General features: G+C 44.6%; 1 protein-coding gene and 1 long non-coding RNA gene across 6 annotated transcripts; one reads left to right on the forward strand and one right to left on the reverse strand.

Annotated features, from left to right (window-relative positions):
* Positions 1 to 450: 450 nt before the first annotated feature.
* ERP27 (endoplasmic reticulum protein 27) lies at positions 451 to 20353 on the forward strand. Of its 4 annotated transcripts, XM_083400187.1 has the most exons (7): positions 451 to 774; positions 1048 to 1148; positions 4201 to 4338; positions 11831 to 11947; positions 14950 to 15075; positions 17702 to 17899; positions 19716 to 20353. In XM_083400187.1, exons 1-7 carry the CDS (start codon positions 681 to 683, stop codon positions 19761 to 19763), a joined length of 822 nt encoding a protein of 273 aa, XP_083256313.1. In that variant the 5' UTR covers positions 451 to 680; the 3' UTR covers positions 19764 to 20353. The 4 variants fall into 4 exon arrangements, with proteins under 4 accessions (XP_083256313.1, XP_083256312.1, XP_083256314.1 ...); XM_083400186.1 differs by lacking the exon at positions 19716 to 20353 and having other exon boundaries at positions 17702 to 18082; XM_083400188.1 differs by lacking the exons at positions 4201 to 4338; positions 19716 to 20353 and having other exon boundaries at positions 17702 to 18082.
* Positions 18869 to 26811, reverse strand: LOC310658376. 2 transcript variants are annotated; one of them, XR_014502289.1, is made up of 3 exons: positions 26717 to 26811; positions 23285 to 23393; positions 18869 to 19221 (listed from the first exon to the last, which is right to left on the reverse strand). It is a non-coding gene; the product is annotated as an uncharacterized lncRNA (long non-coding RNA). The 2 variants fall into 2 exon arrangements; XR_014502290.1 differs by lacking the exon at positions 26717 to 26811 and having other exon boundaries at positions 23285 to 23423.

Genomic DNA, 26811 nt, shown 5'->3' on the forward strand with positions numbered 1-26811 from the left:
CTCCACAAGGTGCAGCATGGAACATAGATATGACCTAATCCTTGTCCAGAGGGCATGGTGTTTATGAGATACTGTTCTAAGAAGGGAGGGGACCTGTCATCTATCTGTGTCATCTCAGAAGAGGCATTCCTCCTCCCTCACATGGAGGGGATGCATACCTCTCCTGAGATTAGGCAAGCAGTATTGAAGAGCACATAAATAATGGCTTTTCCCTCAGCACTATTGTTTCATTCCTATACAATATTCATGCAGATTTAATCAAGTAAATACATTAAATTAAACTACTGGGATACCTTTAACTGAGTGAAGCTCAATTAAAAATGGTTTGGGGGCAAGCAGTGACAACCCTGGAGTGCCCTGGTTGCAGAATAAGTGGGAGACAAGGCACTGGTTATAATAAATAAGGTCTTTGTTATCTTCGCTGTGCCTAGACCACTATGAAAAAGGGAGTCCTATTGCTAACAAAATGAGGAACAGAACACTTGCAAAAGGAAACCTCCGGGAGCCTCCTGCCCCTGAACTCTCTTATCTTGGGAAATAACAGCTCTGAACATACCCAGGTGTTTCACTCCCACAGCTTTAAGTGTTGCCACATCAGATTCGGGGACAGATGGCAAGTCCCCTTTCTGATATCTGGCTCGAAGCAGGGCTCGTGGCAAGGAGAGAAACGAGGCAAGGCAATGAAAACCTCTCTCTTGCAGCAGTGGTTCCTTACCTCCCTTCTCAGTTGTGTCTTCTTGTTGGGATGTGCTGAGAAGGAGCCAGCACCCAAAGGTAAGGGAGGAATGGCTTGAATTCCAAAGAAGTGGTGAGGCTGGGGGGATTGGCACATAGAGTAGGAGGGCTCATCCAGATCGAAGCAGCCATTCTAGCTGAGGTACTGCTGCTCCCAACTGAGAATGTGGGAAGTGTTCTGAAGGCAGCCATGAAGGCTCATCACTTCTGTCTGTGAAATCTGATAAAAGCTTTCAAGGAGGGTCGGGTACAGTGTGTGTGCATCCATGTGGCTACAAAAAGAGGCTGGCTATACCTTCCTCCACTTCTTAGGTACCCCTGAAGATGCGAGAAAACCAGTACAGTTGGAGGATGTTGCAGCCGTGGCCGCATTTGTCAGTGCAGCTGAGGTGGTTGTCGTTGGATTCTTCCAGGTTTGTTGAGATGACTCTGTAGCTGTAGACTTAAACTTTCATGCTGGGCACTATAGCACAACCTCCTTACAACCCTGTATTATGTGGAGAACCGTGTAAAAAATAGTTGCTCCCATCTATGGTTGTTAAAATTTTGTCAGCAAAAGTAGTTGGACTTTTGTGAGCAGTGACGATGTCATAGGAGGACAATATAACACCTTAATGCTGTCTGGTTCAGGAAGGAGACTATGACTGTTGTGTGAGCACACAGCCCAAGTTCCAAAAGCATAAAGGTAAAGGTACCCTTGACAGTTAGGTCCAGTCATGGACAACTCTGGAGTTGCATGCTCATCTTGCTCTATAGGCTGAGGGAGCCGGCGTTTGTCCGCAGGCAGCCTATGGGTCATATGGCCAGCATGACTAAGCTGCTTCTGGCAAACCAGAGCAGCGCACGGAAACGCTGTTTTCCTTCCCACCAGATCAGTACCTATCTATCTACTTGCACTTGACGTGCTTTTGAACTGCTGGGTGGGCAGGAGCTGGGACCAAACAACGGGAGCTCACCCCTGTTGCGGGGATTTGAACCGTGACCTTCCAATCCGCAAGCCCTAGGCTCTGTGGTTTAGACCACAGTGCCACCTGCACCCAAAAGCATATTGATCCCAAAATTATCTTGAGTACATAGTTTTCTCCCTCCTCAGTTTTCGGTGTGTTTTCTAAAGGTCATTTCTCACATTTATGGCCAGCATCAGTACTTGACATCCTCTGGCAGCTTCCAGGGCCCAAATGACCCAGTAAGGATCAATGTTTGTCATGGCTCCTCCTCACCTGGTAGCTACAAGCTACTACTACTATATCCCCCCCCCCCCCCCACACACACTATAGAACACCTGATATAGTGACACTGGAGCATTGTGGGAAATTAAAAATGGCAGTTGTCCGGTGCTAATGGGAGGAATGTCACTGCCAAACGGGCGGCGTTTCCTGTTTTGTCACAACAAGAAGTGCTGCCGCTGTTGCCCTGCACCACTTGTTCTGCTGCTTCTGCCACTGATTTCTGGTGGGATTGTGCCAATTTCCAGTGAGAGCTTGCTCTCCAAGCATTGCATGATCTCACTGGAAATTGGCGCGATTGCACCGGAAATCAGCACTGATGCCGGTGCTGCTTCTCTGCCAGAAGAGTCCCCGCACAACAAACCACCGCCAAGACTCAAATAAAATGTGTACAAACAGAAGGCTCCTTCAAAAGAAGGACTGTTCTCTGTAAAGTAGGACAAACAACAATCCTAGCAATAGTTCAATGGACTTACTAAACATTGTGCTGTACTTCAACCGAACATTGCACTGCTATTGTTAAAAATATCACTATATCTCTGTAAACACACTGTACAAATGTGAAGCCAAGTTTTCAAAGGCTTGGAATTTGGTTCGTCCAGCTAAAGCCCAGTTGATTAATCACTGAATACTCAAAAGCGCTTTCTTCCTCAGTTTGAACTTACTGATGTGTTTTCAGTCCACACTTCTGCTTCCACTCTAGAACCAGCTGCTCAACAATAATAATAAAATGATGAAGAGGCCTTTGTTTAATATGAGGTCTCTCTCTTCTACCCCTGTTATTTTCAACCCAACTCCTTTTCCCCAACTGAACCACATTAGCTGTAAACTTTGTTTCAATCTCAGTTTCGATCTCTGTGAATTTTAACTTGATTGAAGACAGTTTCAGGAAATAGATGTTTTAAAGGGCCAACTGTCACTGTTATTTGAGATGTAGAAAGGATGCAGAGCAAAATTATCTTAAAATATTTGATAAGTTGTGCATTCCCAGTCTCTGAGCGCTACCTCATATTATACTGAGAGTCTGTCTAAAGATGCAAGGAGGGCTGGGATGGAATGAGTCAGGAAAAAAAACAGCTATGTGCGGTTCACCAACACCTTGACATCCTTTTTTGATGGTGACAGAGACAGATATTTAATGTGTTTTAATGCCTACTCTTTAAGTACCCATGAAACAGTCTTAGACTCTCAATAAGTAGATAGAGATTGCTGTATTGGCTCCAAAGGACAGAAAAACAGGTGGTATCTCCCAGTGAGGAAGTGCTGTCGTCTACAGTCTCAGGGCCTAAGGTTCAACAGAGCACAAAGGAAAGTCAAGCACTCTGCACTATTTAAGGAGCCTCATGACTTTCGTTGCATCTGGTTTATAATTGCAGCCATGGTAGCAGGAATGTATTGCTCATTCTCTTTTAAATACAACAGGTGACCAGTCTGGAAGGTCATCCAGAATATTCATTTATTGAGGGATGTCCAGTAATCCTTGTCATGGAATACTGACTCATGCAGAATAAGGGCCGCTAGAGAAACCTGTTTAGGAAAGTTTTTAATGTTTGAGGTTTTATTCTCTTTTTAGTGTTCCGTTGGGAGCCGCCCAGAGTGACTGGGGAAAGCCAGCCAGATGGGTGGGGTATATATAATAAACTTATTATTATTATTATTATTATTATTATTATTATTATTATTAACCTGCACAACTACAAGCAGCCGCTAGATGTCATCATCCTTCACTTAAATTGCAGTGGAAAGCCAAAGCCCTGAAGAAAATCAGAGGCAGAGATTTCTGCCTACAGAGCTGCTTTCTTAGTCTTTATTTAGTACATTTTCCTGCTCTATTTTTCTCCACACACCCCCATATCCTCCACCTTTCTCTTTTCCTCTCATTCTACCTCTTTAAGGGTACAGCTACACTATAGACTGAAATGACTTTGATAGTTTTATAGGGTGGTCTGGATGACTACTCATGGGTCCCCTCCAACTTGTGATCCTATATTTATTAGCTTAGAATCTATAAGAAGAAACCTGTTGAACCAGCCAAAGAAGTTCCTTTGCTAAGGTAATGGCTTCAGCTGGCCAGTTAAGTACTTCCATTTGCATGTCCAAAGAGTGAGCTCTGTTGCCACACAGACTAATGGGCAAGACTTCCCATCTTATATTGATGCCATCATCATAGGAAGGAGAACAATAAGTTGTGCCTCCCCCATTTTTTTTTCCATTCTCTTTCTTCCCCTCTCCTTTTCAGGATCCAGAGCGACCAGAACTTTCAGAATTCCTTAAAATGGTACAAGATATGCAAGATGTACCGTTTGGGCTCTGCACCTCCTCGAATGTTCTTTCCCATTATAATGTCACAACAAACACCATCTCCCTCTTCCGTATGGTAGGTTTTTGTTCTTTTGCTTGTAGTTCTGCTGCTTCCAGCAAACAGGTCAGTGGTGGCTGATGCCCATTGGAACTGGTAGGGTAGAAGGCAGGGAGGCCAACAGCAGGTGGCGCCATAACCAAGGACAGGCCAAGCCAACTGATTCCAGTCTTTAACCTCTTTACTGAGTTCTACAACAAGCAACACTGAGGCAAGGAGGAGGAAGCTGATAAGCAATTCTAACCCCCTGCTTATAAGTAAGAAGGCGGGCAGGTGGAGGGTGGAGGCAGGTGAAGAAGCCTTCGCTGATTCAGGTGCTGCTGTAACTTGGTGTGTTAACTGGGTTCTCTTCCTCCGACAGTCTCTTGGTAGAAATCAATATTATACTCAGAAGGAGAGGCTAAGTCTTTCCAAGAGCAACAAAAAAGACCTGGAATGCGCTAGGTAGGAATGTTGGCCCATGAAATCTGTACGCTCTACATACAAAGCATGAAGAGAACAACCCTCTCCTCTCTTGCTTTTAAAGGCCAATGGAATATTTTGGAAGGACTTTAGTTCAGCTACAACTTTGCTAAAATGAAGATCAAAGGCTTGCAATCCTGATTAACATATGCCCAGTAACCATAGACTTGTAGACTTTGGCAAGACACGTATGACTGTCTCATTAAAAACAAATTCATGTCAGCTGCCCTGTGGCAATTACTAGAACCTCTAACATAACACTTGACCACTGCCTTGCTGTTCTAAGATTGAACGGTCACACGCATCTGACTTCCCTGTGCAGTGAGAAGGTCCAGGGGTGCAGAACTTAAGCGGAGTTTGATTTCTTTGGATCAAGGGATCAGTGGAGCCGCATAGTGTAGATACGGGTCATTGGTTTAGGAATCAGGCAGAAAATGTAAACAGCTTGTCTATGGACACCCTTACATGGAAAAATCAGATCTAAGCAACTTGTTGTGCAAGATAACACCCCTGTCTGGACACAGCCAATCAGTCTAGGCTAGGTTTTTTGATGGATACATTTCCCCCTGATTTCCTATCCTAATTGCTCCTTCAGTCAACTACTAGAGTTCTCCCCCACCCCGAAAATATCATTGCAATAACTGTTTCAATTATTGCCATGCAAAACCATAAGTAAATAAATAATAGATTAAATGGCTGTTTTAGATTAAAAGCATCCAGGATTTATTTATTTTTAAGTTGTGCTCCTATGGATGCCCTCTGGGGCCAGGGTGCCAATCTCATCAGGTATAAGTCTACTAGCAAAAAACACTCACTAACAAAGGCAGGGCTGCAGATGCAGAGCAGTCCAAACAAACCCCAGAAAATCAGTCTCGGAACCAAAACATGATCCAAAGGCAAGGCAACAGTCCAAGATCAATATCACAGGGAGTTCAGGCGAGATACAACACCGCAAAGGAAATAGCAAAGAGCCAGAGTCCTGTGTTGTTTCCAGCATCTGGAAAGCCCCAAAGGGAAACCTTATACATGCTGACCTCCTAGACCACATCCTAAGCACAGCTGCTAATAGTGAAGGTATTCCAGACATTGCTTACTTAGAAGGAGACCCCTTACAAGCCACATGGAGGATCTGGATCTGTAGATACAGGCTATGTTGCTGCCATTCAACCCCCTAAGCCCTGGCCCTTGAGAACCCCAAGTGTTCTTAAGGACTAGATGGTGGTGGCTCCTCCTCTGACAGTTCCAATGGTTCTTCAGCCCACTGTTCATTTCAAAGGACCCTTCCTGCTCCTCCAGACCCTTGGCCAGTGGTGTGTCTGATTTGTCTTCTGAGAACCCCCTGACTGACACCAGGTTGGGGCTATGCATGAGAGGTAGCCATAGTGATGAAGACCCTCAAAGGGAATAAGTTAGCTTAGGGATCAGCAAACTTTTTCAGCACGGGGCTGGCCCACTGTCCCTCAAACCTTGTGGGGGGCCAGACTATATTTTTTTTTGGGGGGGGGATGAATGAATTCCTATGCCCCACAAATAACCCAGAGATGCATTTTAAATAAAAGCACACATTCTACTCATGTAAGAACATGCTGATTCCCGGACCATCCATGGGCTGGATTTAGAAGGTGAGTGGGCCGGATTTGGCCCCCGGGCCTTAGTTTGCCTACCCATGATTAGCTGGTGTGCTCACTCCCTTCCATCTCTCATGGGGCAGGCTACAGTCTATGGTGTGTTGCTGTCCTACCGCTTTCACACGTATGTTTAACTTGAACCTGCAGGACAAATAAAAGAGCAGCAGGAAGTGACTCCTGGGCATGATGTCCATTAGGGGAATCAGCTGGATCAGACTAATTAAAATGTACAGGACTTCCTGGAGTAAGCCATTAAGTCTATGGGTGGTGGTGAAGTGAAATAAAATTTTGTCTGAATATCTTTTTTTAAACCCTGCACATAGAAAATGGACATGTTTGTGTAGAGCAGCATCCCTTTCTCTGATATGGTAGCTTTCTGTTGATGGTTAAACTATGGAACTCGCTCCCAATAGGATGGCTTCTTTTAATGAGGATTAGACAAACTCATGGAGGAGACGGCTGTCGAAGGCTACAAGCCGTGACTGGAGTCAGCAATGCTTCTGAATACTAGTTGCTGGGGTGGCACAGGACGGAAGAGTACTCTTGCGCTCGAATCCTGTTTGCTGGTTTCCCACAGGCAACTTAACAATGCAGCCACTGTGAGAGCAAGCTGAGGGACTAGATGGGCCACTGGCCTGATCCAGAAGGTTCTTCTTAGGTTCTGATGCTGTTGGTGTTTCATTCAAACAAGTGTTCTCCTTCCTGCAAGCTGAAGTAGCATTACTCAAGAAGGCTGCTGCTGTTGAAGTTTGGTAAACATACTACAGAAAGGAATAGTAAGGTTAAGACTGCTGGTAGAAACTTAAGGTTGATTAATCGGAGCAGACAAAGCCATTCTGAGCACATCCTGCATCTGGCTTGAACTAATGAAACTTAGGAAACAGGCAGGCAGGCCTTAAGTTATCTACCTTACCAACAAACTTGTTTGCTCCTGCTCTGGAGGGTAGGACTCGAACCAATGGATTCAAGTTACAAGGAAGGAGATTCCGAATAGATGTGTGGAAAACCTTTCTGATAGTAAGCTGTTCGACAGCGGGATGGTCTCCCTTGGGAGGTTGCAGACTCTCCTTCTTTGAAGGTTTTTAAGCAGAGGTTGGATGGCCATCCGTCATGGATGCTTCAGCTGAGATTCCTGCATTTCAGGAGGTTGGGACTAGATGACCCTTGGGAGTCCATGAGTCTAAGCAGTTACTTAAGGAGGAATCCACGAATGAAGAATAGCTTGCCTTTCTGTCTATTGCTGCTGCCGCCCAGTTCTGGTAAAATATTGCAAGTGTTACTGCTTGATTCCCATCAGTTAGCACACTCTTACTTTTGCTTTATGTTGGCCCTTCATGGCAAGTCCATTTCCCCCCTGAACAAATGCCCAAGGCAGGGACAGATCAACTAGTGTTACCTTCTAGGCGCTCTCTCTCTCTCTCTCTCTCTCTCTCTCTCTCTCTCACCTGGCTGCCTATGCTCTCTTCATCCTCCCTCTGCTACTTGCCCTTCCTGCCACTAGGCCAGCCTGGCAGAGCTTTGCTGCTGATTTCCAACTCTCTTCAGCCTTTACCAGTAGGGACTTCCAAAAGGGCTAGACAGCAAAATTCAAATCACACTAGTAAATGAGCTGTGGTCAGGAAGGTATCCCCCGCCACTCCCCTCTCTGTGGGAGAGGTGGCAAAGCTAACAATGCTCTTATTTACTTACTGGCAGAAGCGGGAGAAGGAATGGAGGGGGTGTACAAACACAGCCCCCGTTGGTAACCTGACATTGCAGTTCATAGCAGTGCACAGGAAATCCTTCAGCTTACTTTGCGTAGGCATATTGGGAGCAGCTTCCTTGGCTAGGTAGCATCCTGGTTTGTTGTGGTCTTTTGTCAGCCCAGAAGCCTTCAGGGAAGGAGGCGGCTTGCTGGGCTGTGTGTGCTGTGTGGGGTGGGGTCCGAATCCTGGGGCAGAGCAGGTTAGCGCTTCCAGTCATGAAGAGAACTTGGTTGCTGCAGGCATAGATGCTTGCCATATCTAGATGTAGGGGTAGAGCGATGGGTTAGTTGTAGCTTCCAATTTAGTACTGGAAGTTGACTATGGGTCACTCCAATCTTTTTCTTTATTAGGGAGGCAAGTCTCTCTAAACAGCAGCAAGTCTCTAAAAAGCCCTTTATCCCAATTACAGTGGTACCTTGGGTTACAGACGCTTCAGGTTACAGACGCTTCAGGTTACAGACTCCACTAACCCGGAAGTAGTACCTTGGGTGAAGAACTTTGCTTCAGGATAAGAATAGAAATCGCACGGCAGCAGCGGGAGGCCCCATTAGCTAAAGTGGTACCTCAGGTTAAGAACAGTTTCAGGTTAAGAACAGACCTCCAGAACGAATTAAGTTCTTAACCCGAGGTACCACTGTATAATGGTGGCCTTATTCCTCACAGCTGGGCAAAGTAACTTGGTTATGGCTTCATCTGGGATTTTAAAATGTTGTGCAAGTTAGAGGGGGCTGGTAACCTATTTGGAATGGAATACTCTCACCTTCACTCCCAAATTTATGAAGTACAATGAAATGTGGCAAGTTTGTTAGGATGACTCACCATTAACTTTGTATGTAATTTCAACAGGTGTTACAAATGGAAACCAGATTTCACTGGCCTGTTTCCATTGGTCATAACGTTCCTCTTCCAAAGACTCTTCAAAGATCTGTACTGTGAGGGAAATAAACATCATCATTTGATTGTGGAAGGCCGACAACCTAAATACACCCTTCTAGATTCATGTTTGTCCTTAACATGAGATAAACAAATAGATGCAGCTAAAATTAAACTAGGTTGACAGGGTAGATATACAGCTTTGCCAATCGTCTTGCAAAAAAGTTGAAGAATTTATATAGTTCCCTCTCAGCCTGCCTTCCCTTGAATAAATTTGGAAGAAGTGAAAAGAGGTGCGGGGAACTGAGGCAGGAGTCCAGAACAAAATATCTGTAGAATTGTGAAAAAATGCATAAGAAAAAGAATCAAGCAAGTCCAGCTGTGTTCAATGGGACTTATTCCCAGAAAAGCGTGGATAACACTGTGGCCTTAAGTTGCAATCCCTCCTCGCTTGCCTGGGAGTAAATGTCATTCAGTGCAGAAGGACCTAATTCTGGGTAGACATGGCTACTGTACTCCAATCAAACTCAAAGAAGCAGTTTATGGCTCTGGCCCTGATTCAAAGGCCTATTGCTTTCAGTGAGACAAGCCTCATTCATTGTAATAAGAGTAAAACAGGGATTGTCAAACTTCTGTCACATTTCATCCCCTTAATGGAAGAACAGACTTAATTTCCCAGGAAACGTAGGTAAAATCTGCCCTGCATTGGAGTTATTTCAATAGGTTTACTTTTTCTGCCTGTGCAACCCATTTGCATTTCCTCCCCTGTTCTTTCCAGGGTTCTCTTTGGCGTGGGGTGAATTTGCATTTGATGCCATTTTGACAGTCCCTATAGTTCTGTGAGTGACAAATTCATCTTTCCATTGACTTTGTAAAAACATCCCAACAGCTTCTACTTTCAAAGGGACTCTGCACTTGCTCAGAAACACTGTGCCATTAAAAAAACAACAACCACAGACACACATTCCTGGTTCCCTTCATAAATAACTGTTTCTGTGCATGTAGCTGTGTTAAAGCCTGTTTTAACCCCCCCGACCTTAATGCGCATTGCATGTCTTCCAAGAACTTCAGCTTGAGATACCATCATTTTTGCAATAAAAATAACATGACTCTTGAGCCCTGGCCCAATCCAGTGGGATTGGATGGGTCACACCACCCAGTGTCTGTGGGTGTATATATGTTTGTAGGCATGTCAATAGAAAACACACGCGCACACACACATCATGATTTTTTTCTAGAACAGGGGGGAAATGTAAAGCATTAGACTTGATCAATGTTCTTGCAGTAGTCTGCAGTCTATTCCAACCCCCAATGAAGAAGCTTTCCACTGACTCTGGTGGTCCTTGGAAACATCCCAAAGGTTTATGTACTCTGGCTCACTTTAGTTTAGTGCCAGTCTAACACTCTTTACTTTCCATGGAGCTGCTCTTGTTTTCCTTCCAAGCTTGTGAGAGAAGACTCACTCCTCAGTCCTCTCAGCTGTGGCCTGAAGAGGGCTAGTAATGCACCAGAGTCAAGAACTAGCTCCAGGGAAAAGCAAATGAGGACTATGTTGGTAGATCTGTTTCTGGAAATGACAACTCCATTTATGGCGTATGACAGTATAGGATTTCTATGTGCCATTTCCTAAGTTCCATATATCTCGTCCATAATATTCTTTTAAAAAATAATCACAAGGATTCAGCTTTGCCTTGCTGGGTCAATACATTAATTGAACACCTTATTATTCCTCTGGGATTTCTTGTTGAATTTTCGTTTCCTGCCTGCCGACCTATTAAGAGGTCCATCAGGAAGATAGATCCAGGAAGATGTCAAAGAATCTTTTCCAAAAAAACAGTATTTGTGGAGCCTGAATATTTTCTTTTCTTGATCTGCTGGAAAAATTCCTCTATTTATTGGAGAGGATTCTTGCTTGCACAATGTTTCCAGGAAATCCATACATGCCTGTGCCAGTGTTTATTAGGTTTAGAAGTAATGAAGTGAGCAGGCAAATATTTTCAAAAAGGAAAGAGATTTAGGTTGGTTTAAGATCCTTTTTCCAGAGGTCCCACAAATGTTTGCTTGCTAATTCCCATATCTCTAATGTCTAGGGCAATTTAATGCAACTGATAACAGCCACATCTGATTTTATTTTTAAAATATTTCTATCATACCCTTCAGCTTATGGCAAAAGAGCAAATTACAGTGGTACCTCAGGTTACATATGCTTCAGGTTACATACGCTTCAGATTACAGACTCTGCTAACCCAGAAATAGTGCTTCAGGTTAAGAACTTTGCTTCAGGATGAGAACAGAATTTGTGCTCCGGCGGCGTGGCAGCAGCAGGAGGCCCCCATTAACTAAAGTGGTGCTTCAGGTTAAGAACAGTTTCAGGTTAAATACGGATCTCCGGAACGAATTAAGTACTTAACCCGAGGTACCACTGTAAAAAGTTTATTCGAGGCTCTGGGATAAATCAGTAGGATAGTCCTCATGAAAATCCTACGCCAAAAGTGAACCATACACAGGAATGCATACTGTGTGTCTGTGGGAGTGGAAATATAATGTATTGCTGCCTCACAGCTGGGTTGCATGGAGATTAACTGTTTTTTAGGGGGGGGGGCTGAGGTCTTAGAACTTCCATAATCTGGCTAAGGACCCCATCCTGGGCAGGATTGGGTGCGTCATACAAATAATTTACTGGGCCCAGAGACCCTATTGGCTTTCCTGCCTCCCAAGACACATGACATTGATTTTGCAAGTCTTTTAAGGGACAGTGTCTGGGGCAGAGTGACAACGGTGAGGCTATTTGCTTCGCTTCAGGTGGATAACAAGCGGCAAGACCTGGAAATCAAAGACAGCAGCGGAATTGACGCCACCAAGCTGACTCGCTTTGTTCGGATCAATGAACTCCGCTGGGTAACTGAGTACAACCCTATGGTAAGAAAGGACATCTCTATATCATGCTGGATATTTGAATACCGAGTTCACTTTGGAGAGAACAAACCCATGAAATTACTGCCCGTTTCTTGACCCGCGAATGAGTTAATTGAATAGTGGCAGAGATGGCCACCAGCTTGGGTGGCTTTAAAAGAAGAATGGACAAATCCATGGCTATCGATGGCTACTAGCCATGTTTGCTATGCTCTGCCTCCATAGTTAGAGGCAGCAGTGGTTTGGAATACCAGTTGCTGGAAACCACAGGAGGGAAGAGGGCTCTTGTGCTTGGATCCTGCTTGCAGGTTTCCTACAGGCATCTGGTTGTCCAATGTGAGAAGAGGATGCTGGACTGGGTGGGCCATTGGCTTGACCCAGAAGGCTTTCCTTATGTTCTGATGTCTCTCTCCCTAAGCTTTCCTTGCACTTCCTACCTGCTGCTCCTTCAACCTTCCCGTCTTCTGCGAACTGAGAAACCGAGCGGGGAGCTTGCCACAGGGCCTAGTACGCTGGACCTCCCACAGTGCTCCAAATCCCACAGGTCTTGAGCTGGAAGGCTCTTCGAGAAATGCACTCTCTGACCTTTTCTTGTGAATTCTGGAATACACACACACACACACACACACACACACACACACACACTCCTTCTTTTTATTGACACAGAGCCTCTCTCAACCCCCACCCTCCATCCTGCCAATCTCCCTGTGGGTGGGTGTAGCGCACAGGGAGGCGGCAGGTCAGCTGTAGGGTGTCCAAGGCCCTTGTTTGGCTTGTGGGAGAAGGGTGGGGGGAAAGTGCAAGGGGAAGGAAAAAGTCAGATGACAAATTATCCTCCGACGGGAAACTATGCGAGGAGCCCATTGGCAGTGCCAGGTGACTTGAGGCTCTTCACAGAGGGCTAGTGTGTGCAGCTCAGTCATTCCCAGTGATATATGGAGAGTTCCAGGTCTACTTTCCATGTTGTTAGCATCCAGTCTGCTTGGACTTGTGGCTTTCAAACACAGTTCGGATTGGTGCTGAAATGTTTTCCAGGCTTCTGCTATGTTTTTCTAAATGGGAATGATAGCATCAGAAAGGTATACTTGTGTGTGTGTGTGTGTGTTCTTGGTTGCCATTGCAGTGGTAACACTTCCACAGGATTTTCCATCCTTCGCTTCTTAAGGTTTGCAGTCTGACTCAGAGAAGCAGCTTAAGCCAAATGGTGGTATATATCATGTTTAGAATAAAGACTCACATAAGTTTTTTTAAAATAGGAAAGATAGAATTCCATGGTGATTAAAAAGTGTACATGCAGAGTGGTAAAGAAAATACATGGAAATGGAGCAGTGAAGGCTGCATTCTCACATGCTGGGAGTAAGTCCCATTGAACTCAGTTGGGCATCCTTCCAGTTAAAGAGGTAATGGACTGAGCTGAAGATCTTAAAAGCTGTGTTGGACAGGGTAGCCAGCAACCTTTAGGGCAAACACAAAGACATAACACTGATGAACATTAAAAGGGCAACTGGGATCTGCAATCTCAAATGTGAACTGTAGAGAATCAACTTTGTCAAATGCAAACGAACAAGCAAACAGACAAGCCCCCGCCCTCGATATATTCTTGTTCTGTGCCCATGATGCTAATAACTGTCACATGAAGCCTTACCTTCAATACTGTTTGTGCTTGCAAAGGTTTTAGGGTGGTAACCCTGCTTCACTTCCACACCCCTTAATTTCCTGCCAAAATCTCATAATTTTTAATACCACAAATGTTCCGGTGTATTTTTGTATGGCTTTTCTTGCGATATATCCACTTGGACAGCAATAATGTCCAAGTCAAAACAATCAAAATCAGGATAAATCCACCACTGTTGTTGTGTCAAGGTCAATATCCTGTTGCAGAATACACAGCAACCATCACCATCATCATCCTCCATCTGGAGAGGACCTTGATTTAAAATATCAAGCTTTTGTCTTTTTTTTAAAAAATATTGACTTCCTTAAAAAATAATGATGTTTAATTGCTTTTATTCTTACAGGTTAAACAACAACACAAATATAACAAAAGGCACACGCACCCCTTAGGAACTAAATATTTAATTCCACCATCAATTTGGGTCCTGGATTTGTGTTTTTGAGAAAATCTTGAGTTTCCAAATCCTCACCTGAAACATATTCTCTTACAAGCAACTCTTAAACACACACACACACACACACACACACAGAGAGAGAGAGAGAGAAGTTTTATTACTGTTTTGAAAAATTATAGTAACATACAAACAAAATATAAATAGGAGAATCAAAAATAGGAAAGGAGGATGTTGGTTAATGTGGCTTGACCTTAGAAATTGTTTATGTATAACAAATGCTTCCCAATTGCCTATGCTTCCCTTTTGCGGATGTCAAGCTCAGTAAGCAGCCATTGAGGGCTGGGGGGGGGGGGCTGCAGCCAATAGCACAGTCCTGTACTGACTTATCCACTTGTTTGTTGTTCGAAGAAGGGTGTTGAGATGCTTCTTCTTTTGCTTGAATTCAAGCATCTATTGGCCTATGTCTGAATCCAGCAGTTCTAAAAAGAGCACACCTGTGAATTCTTCTAATTTGTGGGTTTTTGTTTTTTTGCCAGTTTAACAAATACAATGTGCAGACACAAAGAGGAAAACAGTTGAGGGTTGATAAATAGATTAATCAGAGCAAAACTGATCAATGTTCTGACAAATCAAGTAACACCTAGCTTACTAACCATCTTAGCTGGCCTTGCCTGAACTTTGTGCAGATTCAACTGCACCACCTCGGTCCAGCTCTACTTCATCCTGAAATGTAAATCACCTCTGCTCTTTGCCTCTCTGCTTTTAATCCATTGCATTATCCTCTTTCATTTGGATACAAACTCGAGGGAGCATTGTCATGATTCTGAGGGCTAGCCTTACGTTTTCAGTGTTCTAGGTTTTAGGGCTTGGTGCTCCAAGAGTGCCTCAGATCTCACATTCCCTAATCAACATATTTCTCCATCTCTGATATATTGACAGACTGCAGTAGGTCTCTTTAATAGTACCATTCAGACCCACCTTCTCTTGTTCACTGACAAGTCATCCCCAAAGCATGTGGAGATGATGGACAAGTATCGTGAAGCAGCAGTTCTCTTCCAAGGGAAGGTAAGTTTGATGCAACTTGGGGTGCAAGGGTTGTTGTTGTTTTTTTGATCCTTCCAGACAGAAGCAGTAATTTATGATTGGGCACACTATGGTCTAAAGTGGGGTTGACCAGCGGCGGAAGAAGGGGGTGCGAGGGGTGCAGTCCACACCGGGTGTCATCACCGGGTGGGTGACAAAATGAGTTTAAAAATTAAAAATTGGGCTCACAAAACTTTTTAGGAGTGACGTGGTGGCTTAGGCACCTGCAGGTTCCATGCTGCCTGAAATGGCAGCATGGGACTTACCTGTGCCTACTGCTTCTCCCTCAGCCGTCCTACAGCTGAGGGGGAAGCGGCAGAGAGGCTCCAAGCATCGGAGAGGCTTGTCCGGCCACATGAGCAGCTTGCCCTGCTCCCGGCTACAGGACACGCCCCCGCACTAGGCACCCGAGCGGCTAGCTACGCCGCTGGGGTTGACACCAGCTGCTGGCATCAACAAGCACTTGCCAAGACTCACTCCCCAGTAGCAGCAGGTGAGCAATGAAAAGGAGAAGGAACTAAATTCCTCACACTTTGTTCTCCCCACCCCCCTGCTCAGGAAATCATGCCAACTGCGCCCAGAGGCGGCAGCAAGGGAATGGACAGTGGCAACAGGAGATCAGGGCCACATCTATACCTTTAAAGCACTATTATACCACTTTAACAGTCCTGGCTTCTCCCAAAGCATCCTGGGGATTGTAATTTCTTAAGTGTGCCGAGAGTTGTTAGGAAACCCCTATTCCCCACACAGAATTACAATTCCCAGAGTGGTTTAACAATCAATCCCTCTTCCCAGGGAACGCTGAGAAATGCAGCTCTGTGGAGGGAATAGGAACCTGTTTCTTTACAATTCTCAGTAACCTTAACAAATTGCAGTTCCCAGGGTGCTTTGGAGGAAGCCAAGTGGTATAAGAGTGCTTTTAATGTCGGGTGTGGATGTAGCCCAGGAGAACAGTCATGGAGATATGAGATTAGAAAATAACTTTGTAGAATACATGAAAACTCATTGGGGAACTTTTGGTTTAATACTAGTAGTCACTTGCCAAAGTAGAAATGCTATGCATTTCAAAAGACTTTTGGGATCCATTTCCTTCGCTGATGGCCAGCTTCCATTTTTATTATATATCTGAGTCACAGTTCAACTCTGGAAAAGAACTTGGAGTGGCCAATGGCACTGCTGCTCCTGTTCCATTGGCCACCTCCTGATGTCTCTGAATATTCCATATGCCTGAAGAGCTTTCTTCAAATGGCAGCACAACCCTCCCTCGGACTTGCCAGGTGAACTGCGCTGAGGACACTGAGTCAGAATTTCAGAGCTTATAATGTCGTAGAGGTTTCTTTGTTGCTTCTGTTTAAATTACTGACCTAAACACCAGGGGCTTCAGAAACCTGTAGGTGATCTCATGTGAATTCTTTCCCCCAGGTTTTCAGTTCCAAACATCTTCTACACAAATGTTGTTTTAATAGGTGAAAAGACTTCTGAGACACGCAGGATCAAAGGCTGGTGTTTGGGCAGGAGCAGGTCCAACAATCTTTGCCTAAAGTCCATGGCGCTATTATGCGGAACCCATATTAAAGACAGAGCTTCATAACTGTCTGGTCCGCATAGTCTAGCTAGAATCCAACATGGGGAACACACAGCTCTGAGTCACTCTCCCCATCCCATACCCTCCCCCAAACCATGCTTTCCCATCTATTATTATTATTTGCATGCAAAATACAAATGTGGGGAAGCTCAGAGATCGAGCAAATGCTTTGCATGCACAGGGTCTCAGATTCAGTCTCTGGCTTCTCCAGGTAGAGGTGGGGAAAATTCCTGATGGAGATTTAAATGAAGAACAGAATAGGGTGACACAGAAGCATTTTTCTTTTCTATGTGAGTAAAGGTAGATGGAAATGCATGACTTTGGGATGGGAAGTGATATAGGGCCACTCTAGACTTTTTGTTTTTGCAGATGATACTATTATGAGCACAAATCATAAGAAATGCCGCATTAAAAGGATGGTCATTCCCCACTTTTAATTGCTCAGACCCCCCCTTGTCAATTGCCCTTGCCTCCCATTCCTCTGTCCCCTCTGCTAATTCAGGTTTGCTATTTTCAGTTAGAAGAGACTGCAAGGCTGGCCCACTTTGCTGCTCAAGGCAAAACATCAACACACACATACACACATACTGTTCCTCAAGTCAAGGTGCATAGTACCCAAAGCTGATTCTGACTACAGATGCACACAGTGGTATTCCCTTCACTGTGGTGCTTCACAGAAAGGTCTAAACCCCTCTGGCCAGACCAGAACCCTCAGTGTTACCTGCCCTCTCTGCTCTTCAGATCTGAAAAGCAGAGAGGATGTGATTTCCTCCACTTCCTGCCACTGGGTTGACTGGTGAGGTTTCAATCCCCATGTCTAGCCCAGCTCCATGATGTTACTGCTGTGTGTCTGATGGGCCACAAAACATGGTTTGGGGGCGAGATCTGGCCCGTAGGCCAACAGTTTGCAAATATCTAGGTTACTGGGGCTCCTCTGAGCTCTCATAATATGTGTGATAACATTCATTTGCCTGTGTGAGCATTCTAAAATATCTCTACGCCTTTCCTATTGCCTCCTTGAAGATTCTTTTTATCTCCGTGGACGTCCGTGCAAAGGGCAATGACAGGGTTATGTCTTATTTCCGCCTGAAGAAGTCTCAGCTTCCTGCACTGGCTGCATTCCACACACCAGATGAGGAGCAGGAGGTGCTGTCCGTGGATGAAGTCTCCCTGGAGACTGTAAGGCGTTTTTGCAATGGTTTCTTACAGAGAAAGGAATTGGTGAGTGCACAGGATGACAAGTGGGCTGACCAATCACAGCTTTCTGCTCAATTATCAACCCCACCCCCTGGAAATGTTGTTCCCACTTTTCCACTTCAATCTGATGTCTAGTTTTATACCTGACATAGCTGGTAGTGTTTCAGAGCAATGCTTTTGCACCTAAATCATAAACAGAGGACCAAACTAGATATTACACCTTTAAAAAAAAAAAAAAGCAAATATCAGCCAATGGGGGCAGAGAAGATGAATGATTATCAATACAGCCAGTGGTGGTAATGGAGGTGTTTAACACTTTCCTGGAATGCTAAGGTCTCTTATTGGTGCCTATGGAGGATTTCCTTCCAATGTAAATAATAGCTTCTAAGGGGCTATTTTCATGAGGGCTACTCCTGGGGAGGAAAGGGTTATACCCACTCATCCCTACCAGGTGAGATTCTGATAACTGTCAGCCCTCCCAGTGCCTGTTTTTAAAATCATGAAGTCTAAATGCAAAGATGCATTTAACTCATCCTAAATAATGCAGATCATTTCTGACATAGCAGGTACTGTGTGCATCCCCATCTGTCAACATAGTTCTGAATTATTAGTGGGTCATAGCAGTGCTATTGCATCAAGCATAACCATCCATAGCTTCCCCTGAGCCAGTTCAGAGTCACAATACACATCCTCTTGAGTGCTTGTGAAATCTTCTCTATCGCTTCCCTAAGAAAAAGTGTCCATGTAGAAACCATTTCTGTGTAGCTCAGTCTATCATGGAAGTAGAATAATTTCTCCTTCTGAAAAGTTGTGCAGTCTCAAAAGATTTAGAGATCTGTGCTAAAAATAATTTCTTAAATCTGAAATTATAGGATTGGAATAAATTATGCAAATGGAACAAATGTGAACAATTACATTCAGTTTGTACGTTTTCTCCTCTGGCTACACAGCTTGATTTCTCTCCTCTCCCCCCCCCCCCCTGCAATGGAAATGTTTAGTTCCGTTGTTTTATTTTTGTTTTTCCAGGATTTGGGTAAGGAGGTTTTGGACTCATGGAAAACTGGGGAATTGTGGTGGAATATACATGCAAGAGTCAGGGCGCAGGGACTCCAGATGATGGGGGAAAGTTTGGGAACTGGCAAAAGCAACTCTGCCTCATTTCCTTGAAAGAGGAAACCTTAGGAATTATGGGGCCTGCTGCTGTTGTGGAGACAGAAGAGATCCACTAGGGAATGGATCTTCAGAATATCTCGGTGCCAAGTTTATCTGCACATATTTTCCCCCTCCTAATTCCTGTCTTGCTCTTTAATCTTGATGCGAAGCGAGTCCCCTACCTCCTTGTTCTGCTAAAAAATGAAAAAAATCACATGAAATATTCATTATATGTATAATATTATAGGCATATGCACTCCAGATTTCCTACAGTAACCAGCAGATAACAGGTAAATACAGCGATACAATAAAATTTTATACAATTACAGCAGAATATATATGGTATATGCAACAGAGATTTCCTGCCTTCAGAGGTCTTGTTTGAGTGATGGTAGGAAAACTAAAATGGTATAAGAGATTAGCCCCCATATTAATGTGGCTCAGTTGGTAGAGGATGACACTCTTGATCTCGGGCTTGTGGGTTGGAGCCCCATGTTGGGCAAATGATTCCTGCATTGCAGGGGCTTGGACTAGATGGCTCTCAGGGTAACTCTACAATTCTATGGTTCTATGCACAGCGAGAGACACCAAGTGCTCTTTCAGGATCTCAAGTGTCTCCACTCCCAGTTCATCTTTCCACTAAAAATCATGATGTTGACGTGGTTCCTTTTGTTCTGCTTTATTTCAGAAAGAAAACTCTAAGCCAGAGGATAAGATCTTCAAAGAGGAACTCTGACTCTGTTCCAACAGCCTCTAGCCACAGCCTAATTCCTGCTGTAGTTCTGCGCATACTCTTGTCCTGGGGAGTTGGGGGATAATCAGCAGCAACCAACAGTCACACAACAGAAATGTGCCAGACCATGTCAGCCGAGTTCAATACTTCCTCGATCCTCCCATAAATGCTCACATTGGGCAGACCCACACTATACCTCTGGCTTTCACCAGAGATATATGGGAACTGTAGAGTTATTTGGGGGAAGTCATGTGCTTTACATGTGCATTGAATATGCTTTAAAGGTATAGCCTGGGTCTACCCATTGTCTTTCCTACTTTACCAGCTCCATCTTTTCAGTTTTGTTCTTTGGTAATTCAAGCTCTGCCTTGTTTTGCAAACAATGAGATTAAGGGCTGCTGGGATCTGCTAGCTTTGGACAGGCTGCCAGGTAGTTGGCTCTTGACATTGCAATGCCACGTTAGTGGTGGGTTTATTCTATTTTAGTTTGTTCTGCAATGCTTTCCCTACGCTGCCACATTATTGCTGTCTGGAGGGGTTATAGTGCAACAAAAGTGGAACAAAAATAAAAAGAACATTTGTGGCATAATAAATATGGGATTCCAACAGGAGGTTACAGGATATGCACAGACTGGGAATAAAGCAACGTGACCAAACTTTTGCAGGCACAAACAGTAGTGATAGCTCATGTGTGAGCTCCCCATTAGCATCATGAGCACATATAATCATGAAAGTGCAATAAAAGGGTGTCTGAAGAGTCCCACCTGGGAAAATGTTGCATCAAAACTGGGGGCGGGGGGTCAGGAAAGACTCATGATTAAGGCCTGAGATAGCTCCTCTACACAATCTTGTAATAGTCACTTGAAGGAAAATCTTACAGCAGTACAGCTTTGAGGCCTAAACCTGGGTGTATTTAATTAGTTGGTTGTGTCTTTAAAGCACTCTTTAGCTGAAGTGCCTCCTGGAGCAGCTTTATAAAGATCCCCAAAGAAAACAGGATGGGGAAAAAGCAAGCTCAGCCTCCAGGTCTTAAAAGTTACGGTTCTTATAACAACCAGCTGGCATAGAAACAGTTCAGGAAGCCAGATGGGATGGCAGCTGTTAGGTGAGAGTTGCATTAAGTCTTGTTTGCCACCCCAATCTCCAAGCAGTGTGGAAATCTAGGGGGTTCAGGGCTCGGTTTCCTTGGGCAGAGGGAAAGCAGAGACTGTAGTGTCTTTATGATATATGGTTTATTTACACATATGTATAACCTGAGCCTACGATGCAGATCACAGCATTAACGCTCCAAGGGGCTCTTGCTTCTCCCATAGTCACAGCCTTGGATTCAAGCAGAAATCAATCTCTGGTTTCTGCCAGCAGCCTCCTTCCAGCTCTCTCTCACACAAGTGGCTTTTGTCTTTCTCACTACCAGCAAGGTGAGGAAGAAGGGCCCATCCATTTGCCCTCTGACACGGAGAAACTTCGCTTGTCATACTAAGGACTGTACAGTACTCACATAAATAGTAATGAGAATCCTTGGCTAATTCAACAATGGAATCCTACATTAGATTTTAGCTCTTGCTGGACTTAGGATTCCAGGATCACAAGGGATTCTGGCATCATGCAGGCTGACCGCCTCCTGTCCAAACCTCACAACAGTATTATGGGGAACAAAAAGAGCTCCTTGGTCCAATTCAGTACTTAAGATTCTGTTTTTCTTCAGCAAGGGTGTATAAAATGCATCCTGTCAGAGTCTCCAGCGAAAAGGTAGTCTGCAAGGGGCTCACTTTACAACAGAATTGTAAAAATGTAGTTGGCAGGGGGGGGAGGTTATAGCTGACTGGCTTTAACTGAAGTGCTTGCTGAGTCAGACTGCTGAAGAGTGGGGAGGAGGAAAGCTGCTACAGATGAAGAGTATCGCTGCATCCAAGATGTGGCAGAGAGCTATCCCGCTTCGCTCTTGGCATACCCTTTCTAACCCTGACAGATTGCTGCTGCCATGTGAACAGTTGCCACGTTGTCTCTCAGGAAGGCATTGGACTTGAGGGGAACTGCTAAGTACTGCACAGCAGAGAAACCACAGAACACCCCCTGTCCCCAAGGGCAAAGCTAGGAGTAAAAGGCCACTCTTGTTCTCCTAATCCTTGCTCAGCCGCCTCCATCTCTGAAAGTGGAGTTACCAGCAGCAATGTGCGGTGGTGGCAGCAGCAGCAGCAGCAGCAGCAGCAGGAGGAGGACACGACAGCCAAGGGAATAAGATGGACTTGCATGGCCCACAGCGCTGAGTCAAAGGATCTCTATCCTCTAAAACAGCCTCTTGTTGCAACTTATAAGGCCACTTGCAATTTCTCGGGTGCCTCCGTTTGTCCCTTGCTAATTCTTCTCATCTCAGGATTTCATTTTCCACTCTGAATTGCACTGAGTCAACACCAGAGCTGCAAAGCTGAACAGCCCTACTATGGGATCTTGGCACAACGGCGTGAGTGGAATTGGCACGCGCTTAAAGCTCTGGGTTCTACTGTGCTGGGAACTGGCAGTGCAAAAACACACACACGCAAATCACCAACTTGTAAACAACAACAACACCCAGGAACGTATTGCAGGCACTCCTACAGACACAAAACCCCACATCTGCTCTCCTACTGCCTAGAATGGATAGAGAGATCATTGCTGCACAGAAGTGACTGGTTAGGAATCACTTCTTCACAGAGCACATACAGTAGTTGAACTGGAATTTGCTAGTACAGCAAGTAGCAAAGGCAGCCAACTTGGATTTCTTTAAGAAGGAATAAGAAAAGTTCATGGCAGATAAGATATGCACCTTCTGCAATGTCAATGACAGTTGCTGGGACACATTGGGGGGTGGGGAGAGTGCTGCTGCATTCATGTCCTGCATGCAGGCTTCTCAAGGATCTGGTTGGCCATTGTGAGAATAGGATGCTGGACCAGATGGGCCTTTGGGATGATCTATCTGGGCTCTTCTTGGGTTAAGTTCTCCATTGGTCCTGCCTCCACTGAACATGGTAAACACAAACTCTCAACTCAACCTTCCTGATCTGTATTGCCTAATGAATCTGATCTCATCATTTCAGTTTGACCTTCACATCCATAGAACTTCATGCCATCATCACCACTCCTATTTATCTGAACTTATAATTATCCAGACATTGTGAATATTCCCCAATTGAAAGGAAGCTTTCCATCATTCCACCTGCAAAGAGAAAATTTATCAAAACCAGTGCCCTACCTTTATCAGTCCTATTGGCAAAATCCATACATTTCTGTTTGTCCTGTACTGTTTCCACTGACTGCTGGGTGTCCAAAGATCCTCAGAGCAAGAGGATGTTCATATCATATGACCAAGTGTCACAAGACATTTCCCATGATCTCAGCATATGGTCAAATGTAATGGTTTCATAGGCAAATCTCTTTTTGGGAAATTAGGCTTCAGAACATCTTTACTTTGTAGGAGGGCCTTGCCTTAAATACTTAATTGTCACACACTTGTAATTCTTTTATACCAAGGCTAGGAAATCTTTTACCTTCCAAATGTTGTTTGGATCCAAATCCCATTGGTCCCAGCCAGTGTCCTGTCTCTCGCCCTTGAACTCGGAATTTGAACTGTTGTCACGTCTGGAGTTTTTGAAAGTTCTATTGATAAATTCAGTACAACATCCCACCATGGGTATACAGGTTACACACAGGTAAGGCATGACAGAGTACTATGATACATGACTAGGCGCAACTAAGCTATTGATCCAACACTTGACATGCTCCCTCTGAGAGTGGGGTGTGCACAGCTATTCACACAGACAGGACATGCAAGGTTTGCTTGAACCAGCTCTGTTCCCTTCCTTCTTTGGAGACAAAAGTGGAGGTGACATAGCTGGCTCCCTGTCAGACGTATTCCTGGGTGTCTTCCTTGAGGGATGAGGTGCATAGGGTGTCCAGTACCATAGAGGCAGGCTGTTCTTCTGCTAGGCCACTAGACCCCCTGAATCCAGATCACCACCTCCCAATTTACTAGGACCACCCCTGGGCCAATCTCCTAAGTGCTCATCCCTCAACTTGCTAGGATCTTCCCTTGGGTCGACCTCCTCCAATTCCCTGTGTTCTTCCCATTCCTCATCCTCATCTGACTACCCTTTCCGCAATGTCTCCATGGGTCTCATGACATCCAGTAGTGGACAGCGGAGTGGGGTAGAGGTACTTTCTGGCAGGTGAAGGACTGCTGCTTAAAGGGAAGGGCAAGTGTCAGGGGGGTGGCGCAGTGCATACGAGCTAATAGGAGTATTGCAGTGGCTCTGCTGGTGCTCTTGCACCAAACCACCTTGATCCTCACCCTCCTCCTGGTAAGCAGCAGCGACTCATCTGCTGGGAGGTCAGACAAGTGTCTCCATGCCACCACTACTCCATCCACTGCTGGTCCCAGTCAGCGTGGTCAGTCATCAGGGATGATAAATTCAACAGCCTCTAGAGAGCCACAGGTTCCATGTCCCTATTTCATGCAAATAACAAAAGATAGGGGACTGGGCCAGACAAAGGCACTGTATAACTTGTATAACACATGCACAGAGTATGGGAAACAAGCAACATGAATTGGAGCTTTTAATACAGGATGGCAAATATGACCTGGTAGGCATTACCAGAACCTGGTGGGATGAGACCCATGATGGGAATGTAGGAATTGAGGGGTATAACATGTTCAAAAGGAATAGGCAACAAGGATGTTTTCATGGATAGTTGAGATTCCTGCATTGCAGGGGGTTGGGCTAGATGACCCTCGGGGTCCCTTCAAAGACTATATAGTTCTATGAGTCTATGAAGAACTGGATAACTACAAAATAAGCAGCAGAACAGCTATATCGATTTGCCTCTCAGATTGTAGCAATGTGAATCATTTTTAGTCAAATAAGCCAGAGGAAAAACAAAACAGGATGTACAGGGACCTTGTGGTTATGCTAACGTGTTCATGAGGAGATGTTTCCTCAATGCCTGTCCCACGAGTGTACATAGATAATTATAGAGACAACTTTTTAAAGAGGCTGCTTATGTACATTGGTAAACTTTAATTCCTTTTCTCTCTTGTCTAGAAGACCACATTCGAAACAACAAGCCCTTAAACCACCGTGTGGCCAAGAAGCCATCCTCTATCCTCCCACAGCTGGCCACAGCCAGAGTGCTAAAATATAGAAAGTTGCTGTCAGATGTCCTCACAAGACCCTCCAGTTAGTGGAGTAGTTGTCAAGTGTGGGGGCAGAAGATTTCCTCAAAAAGCTCAAGTCAGCACTTTTGAGAATGTTTGGGACCAACATGTGTAAACACTATGATGGTATTGCTGCAGATATTTAATGGAGAACATATTTATTAGACCAGTTCAAACCAGCTGATGATCTGCCTATCCCAGGATGCTATCTGGTATGAACTGGTATGAACCACTAGCTAGTGTGAACGAAACCTTTGCCAGGAGTTATTGCAAGAAAAATTGACCGCAGCTGCTCCGCTCTAGTTTGTTGCAAGACAATGTCATAGACTAGTGAAGCAGCTGTACAGATGTTCCCCATCCCATGGAGTGCTTCTGTTTAAAGAACATGTAAAGCTAACATGCATTTTTATCCACAATTGTAGCTTATAGAACATAATTTTAACTGTTGTTTTATTTCATTATGCTTTTATTTTATTTTGTTTTTATTGACATTTTAAATGTATATTTTATATTCTTGGTAAACTACTTCAGTATTTTATTTACAGTTAAGCAGTATAAAATTCTGTTAATAAAATTAAATACTATGCTTTCTCTAACAGCTCATAATGTGGGGTTGCTGCAAAATTGCATCGCGATTAGGAGAGTTGCTTGGAAGATGACTATTGGGTAGTGTCTGTGATGTCATTGATGATGAGCAACACAAGTCCTCCTCCTCCAAAGCCCACTCGTTCAGAAAAGGAGAACTGAAACGGATTACTCTCAGGGCAAAGTTTGGAGAGGTCTTCATGCCAGTCTTCCTACTGCTCCATACAGCCTTGAGATTTTAGCTGGAATATCATTTGGGACTTTGCTTGGATGATAATACTTATTCATGTGCAAGTCCCTGCTTTCTACGTCCAGTGCTCTTAACCTCTGGTACACTAGATGCGTAGTATTCAGCCTTTTGAATATTGAGTTCTCTTATTTTGGTGTGAGATTGCAGAAGACACCTGTAGGGGTATGACAATCAGAGGAGACACTTTGCTTCTACGACTCTCTGTCCCCTGAGATCCCTTCTTGTCTTGATGGAACCAAAATGTGGCACGATAGATACTCTGTGGGTGGCTCTTGTGGCTGTTACAGAGGGCAGTCTGGTACGTTCTGGTGGTTCTTGGGAATTAATGAGCCAAGACAAGGATTTGGAATTAGAACCAAACCTCTACGTCTACCTCCACCGACCACAAGGCTGAGTCACTTGCCACATAACTAGTTTTTCCAATACCACTAACAACCTCCTTATGAAGCAGAAGAGGTAGTGGCTGTCTCAACAGCCAAAATGCCCACTGAAAGGTGTGTACTGATGCATGGAGGTAGGCTGCATGACTATGGCAAGGACAGAGAGATAATGCCACCCTAATTTCAATGATCATGGATAGATTAAGATAGAGACTGGGGAAGCGATAAGTTACCATGGAAGATGAAGGCATCTCTGCCTTGTTGAACAATTAAGAACCTGCTGTGCCCACTGGCCTTTGTGTGATGCTGTTTAATGCTGGATCACTACATAATAAGACCACACTCACCCATAATTTGATCTACTGAGACCTGGGTGGATGTGTTTTGAGGAGTTGATCTGACCCAACTGTGCCCGCCTGGACACTTGGTGCAGCATCAGCACAGGAGTTTCTGTGCTCCATAGATCTTCCACAACCAGGAAACACCTCTGTCGGAACTGGCTGTGAGAGCCTGTACCCAGTATTGGGCCAAGGAGACACTAAACAATACAAACCTTGAGCAAAAACTAGGCTGTAAAACCTACACGTGAGCAGGAATGAGTGTCTTCTAGGTTCCAGCTCAGGGAGGGCAGAGATCTGAGGAGGCTCC

This window comes from Podarcis tiliguerta (assembly GCF_965153285.1).
Source record: "Podarcis tiliguerta genome assembly, chromosome: 10".
Taxonomy (NCBI): Eukaryota; Metazoa; Chordata; class Lepidosauria; order Squamata; family Lacertidae; genus Podarcis; species Podarcis tiliguerta.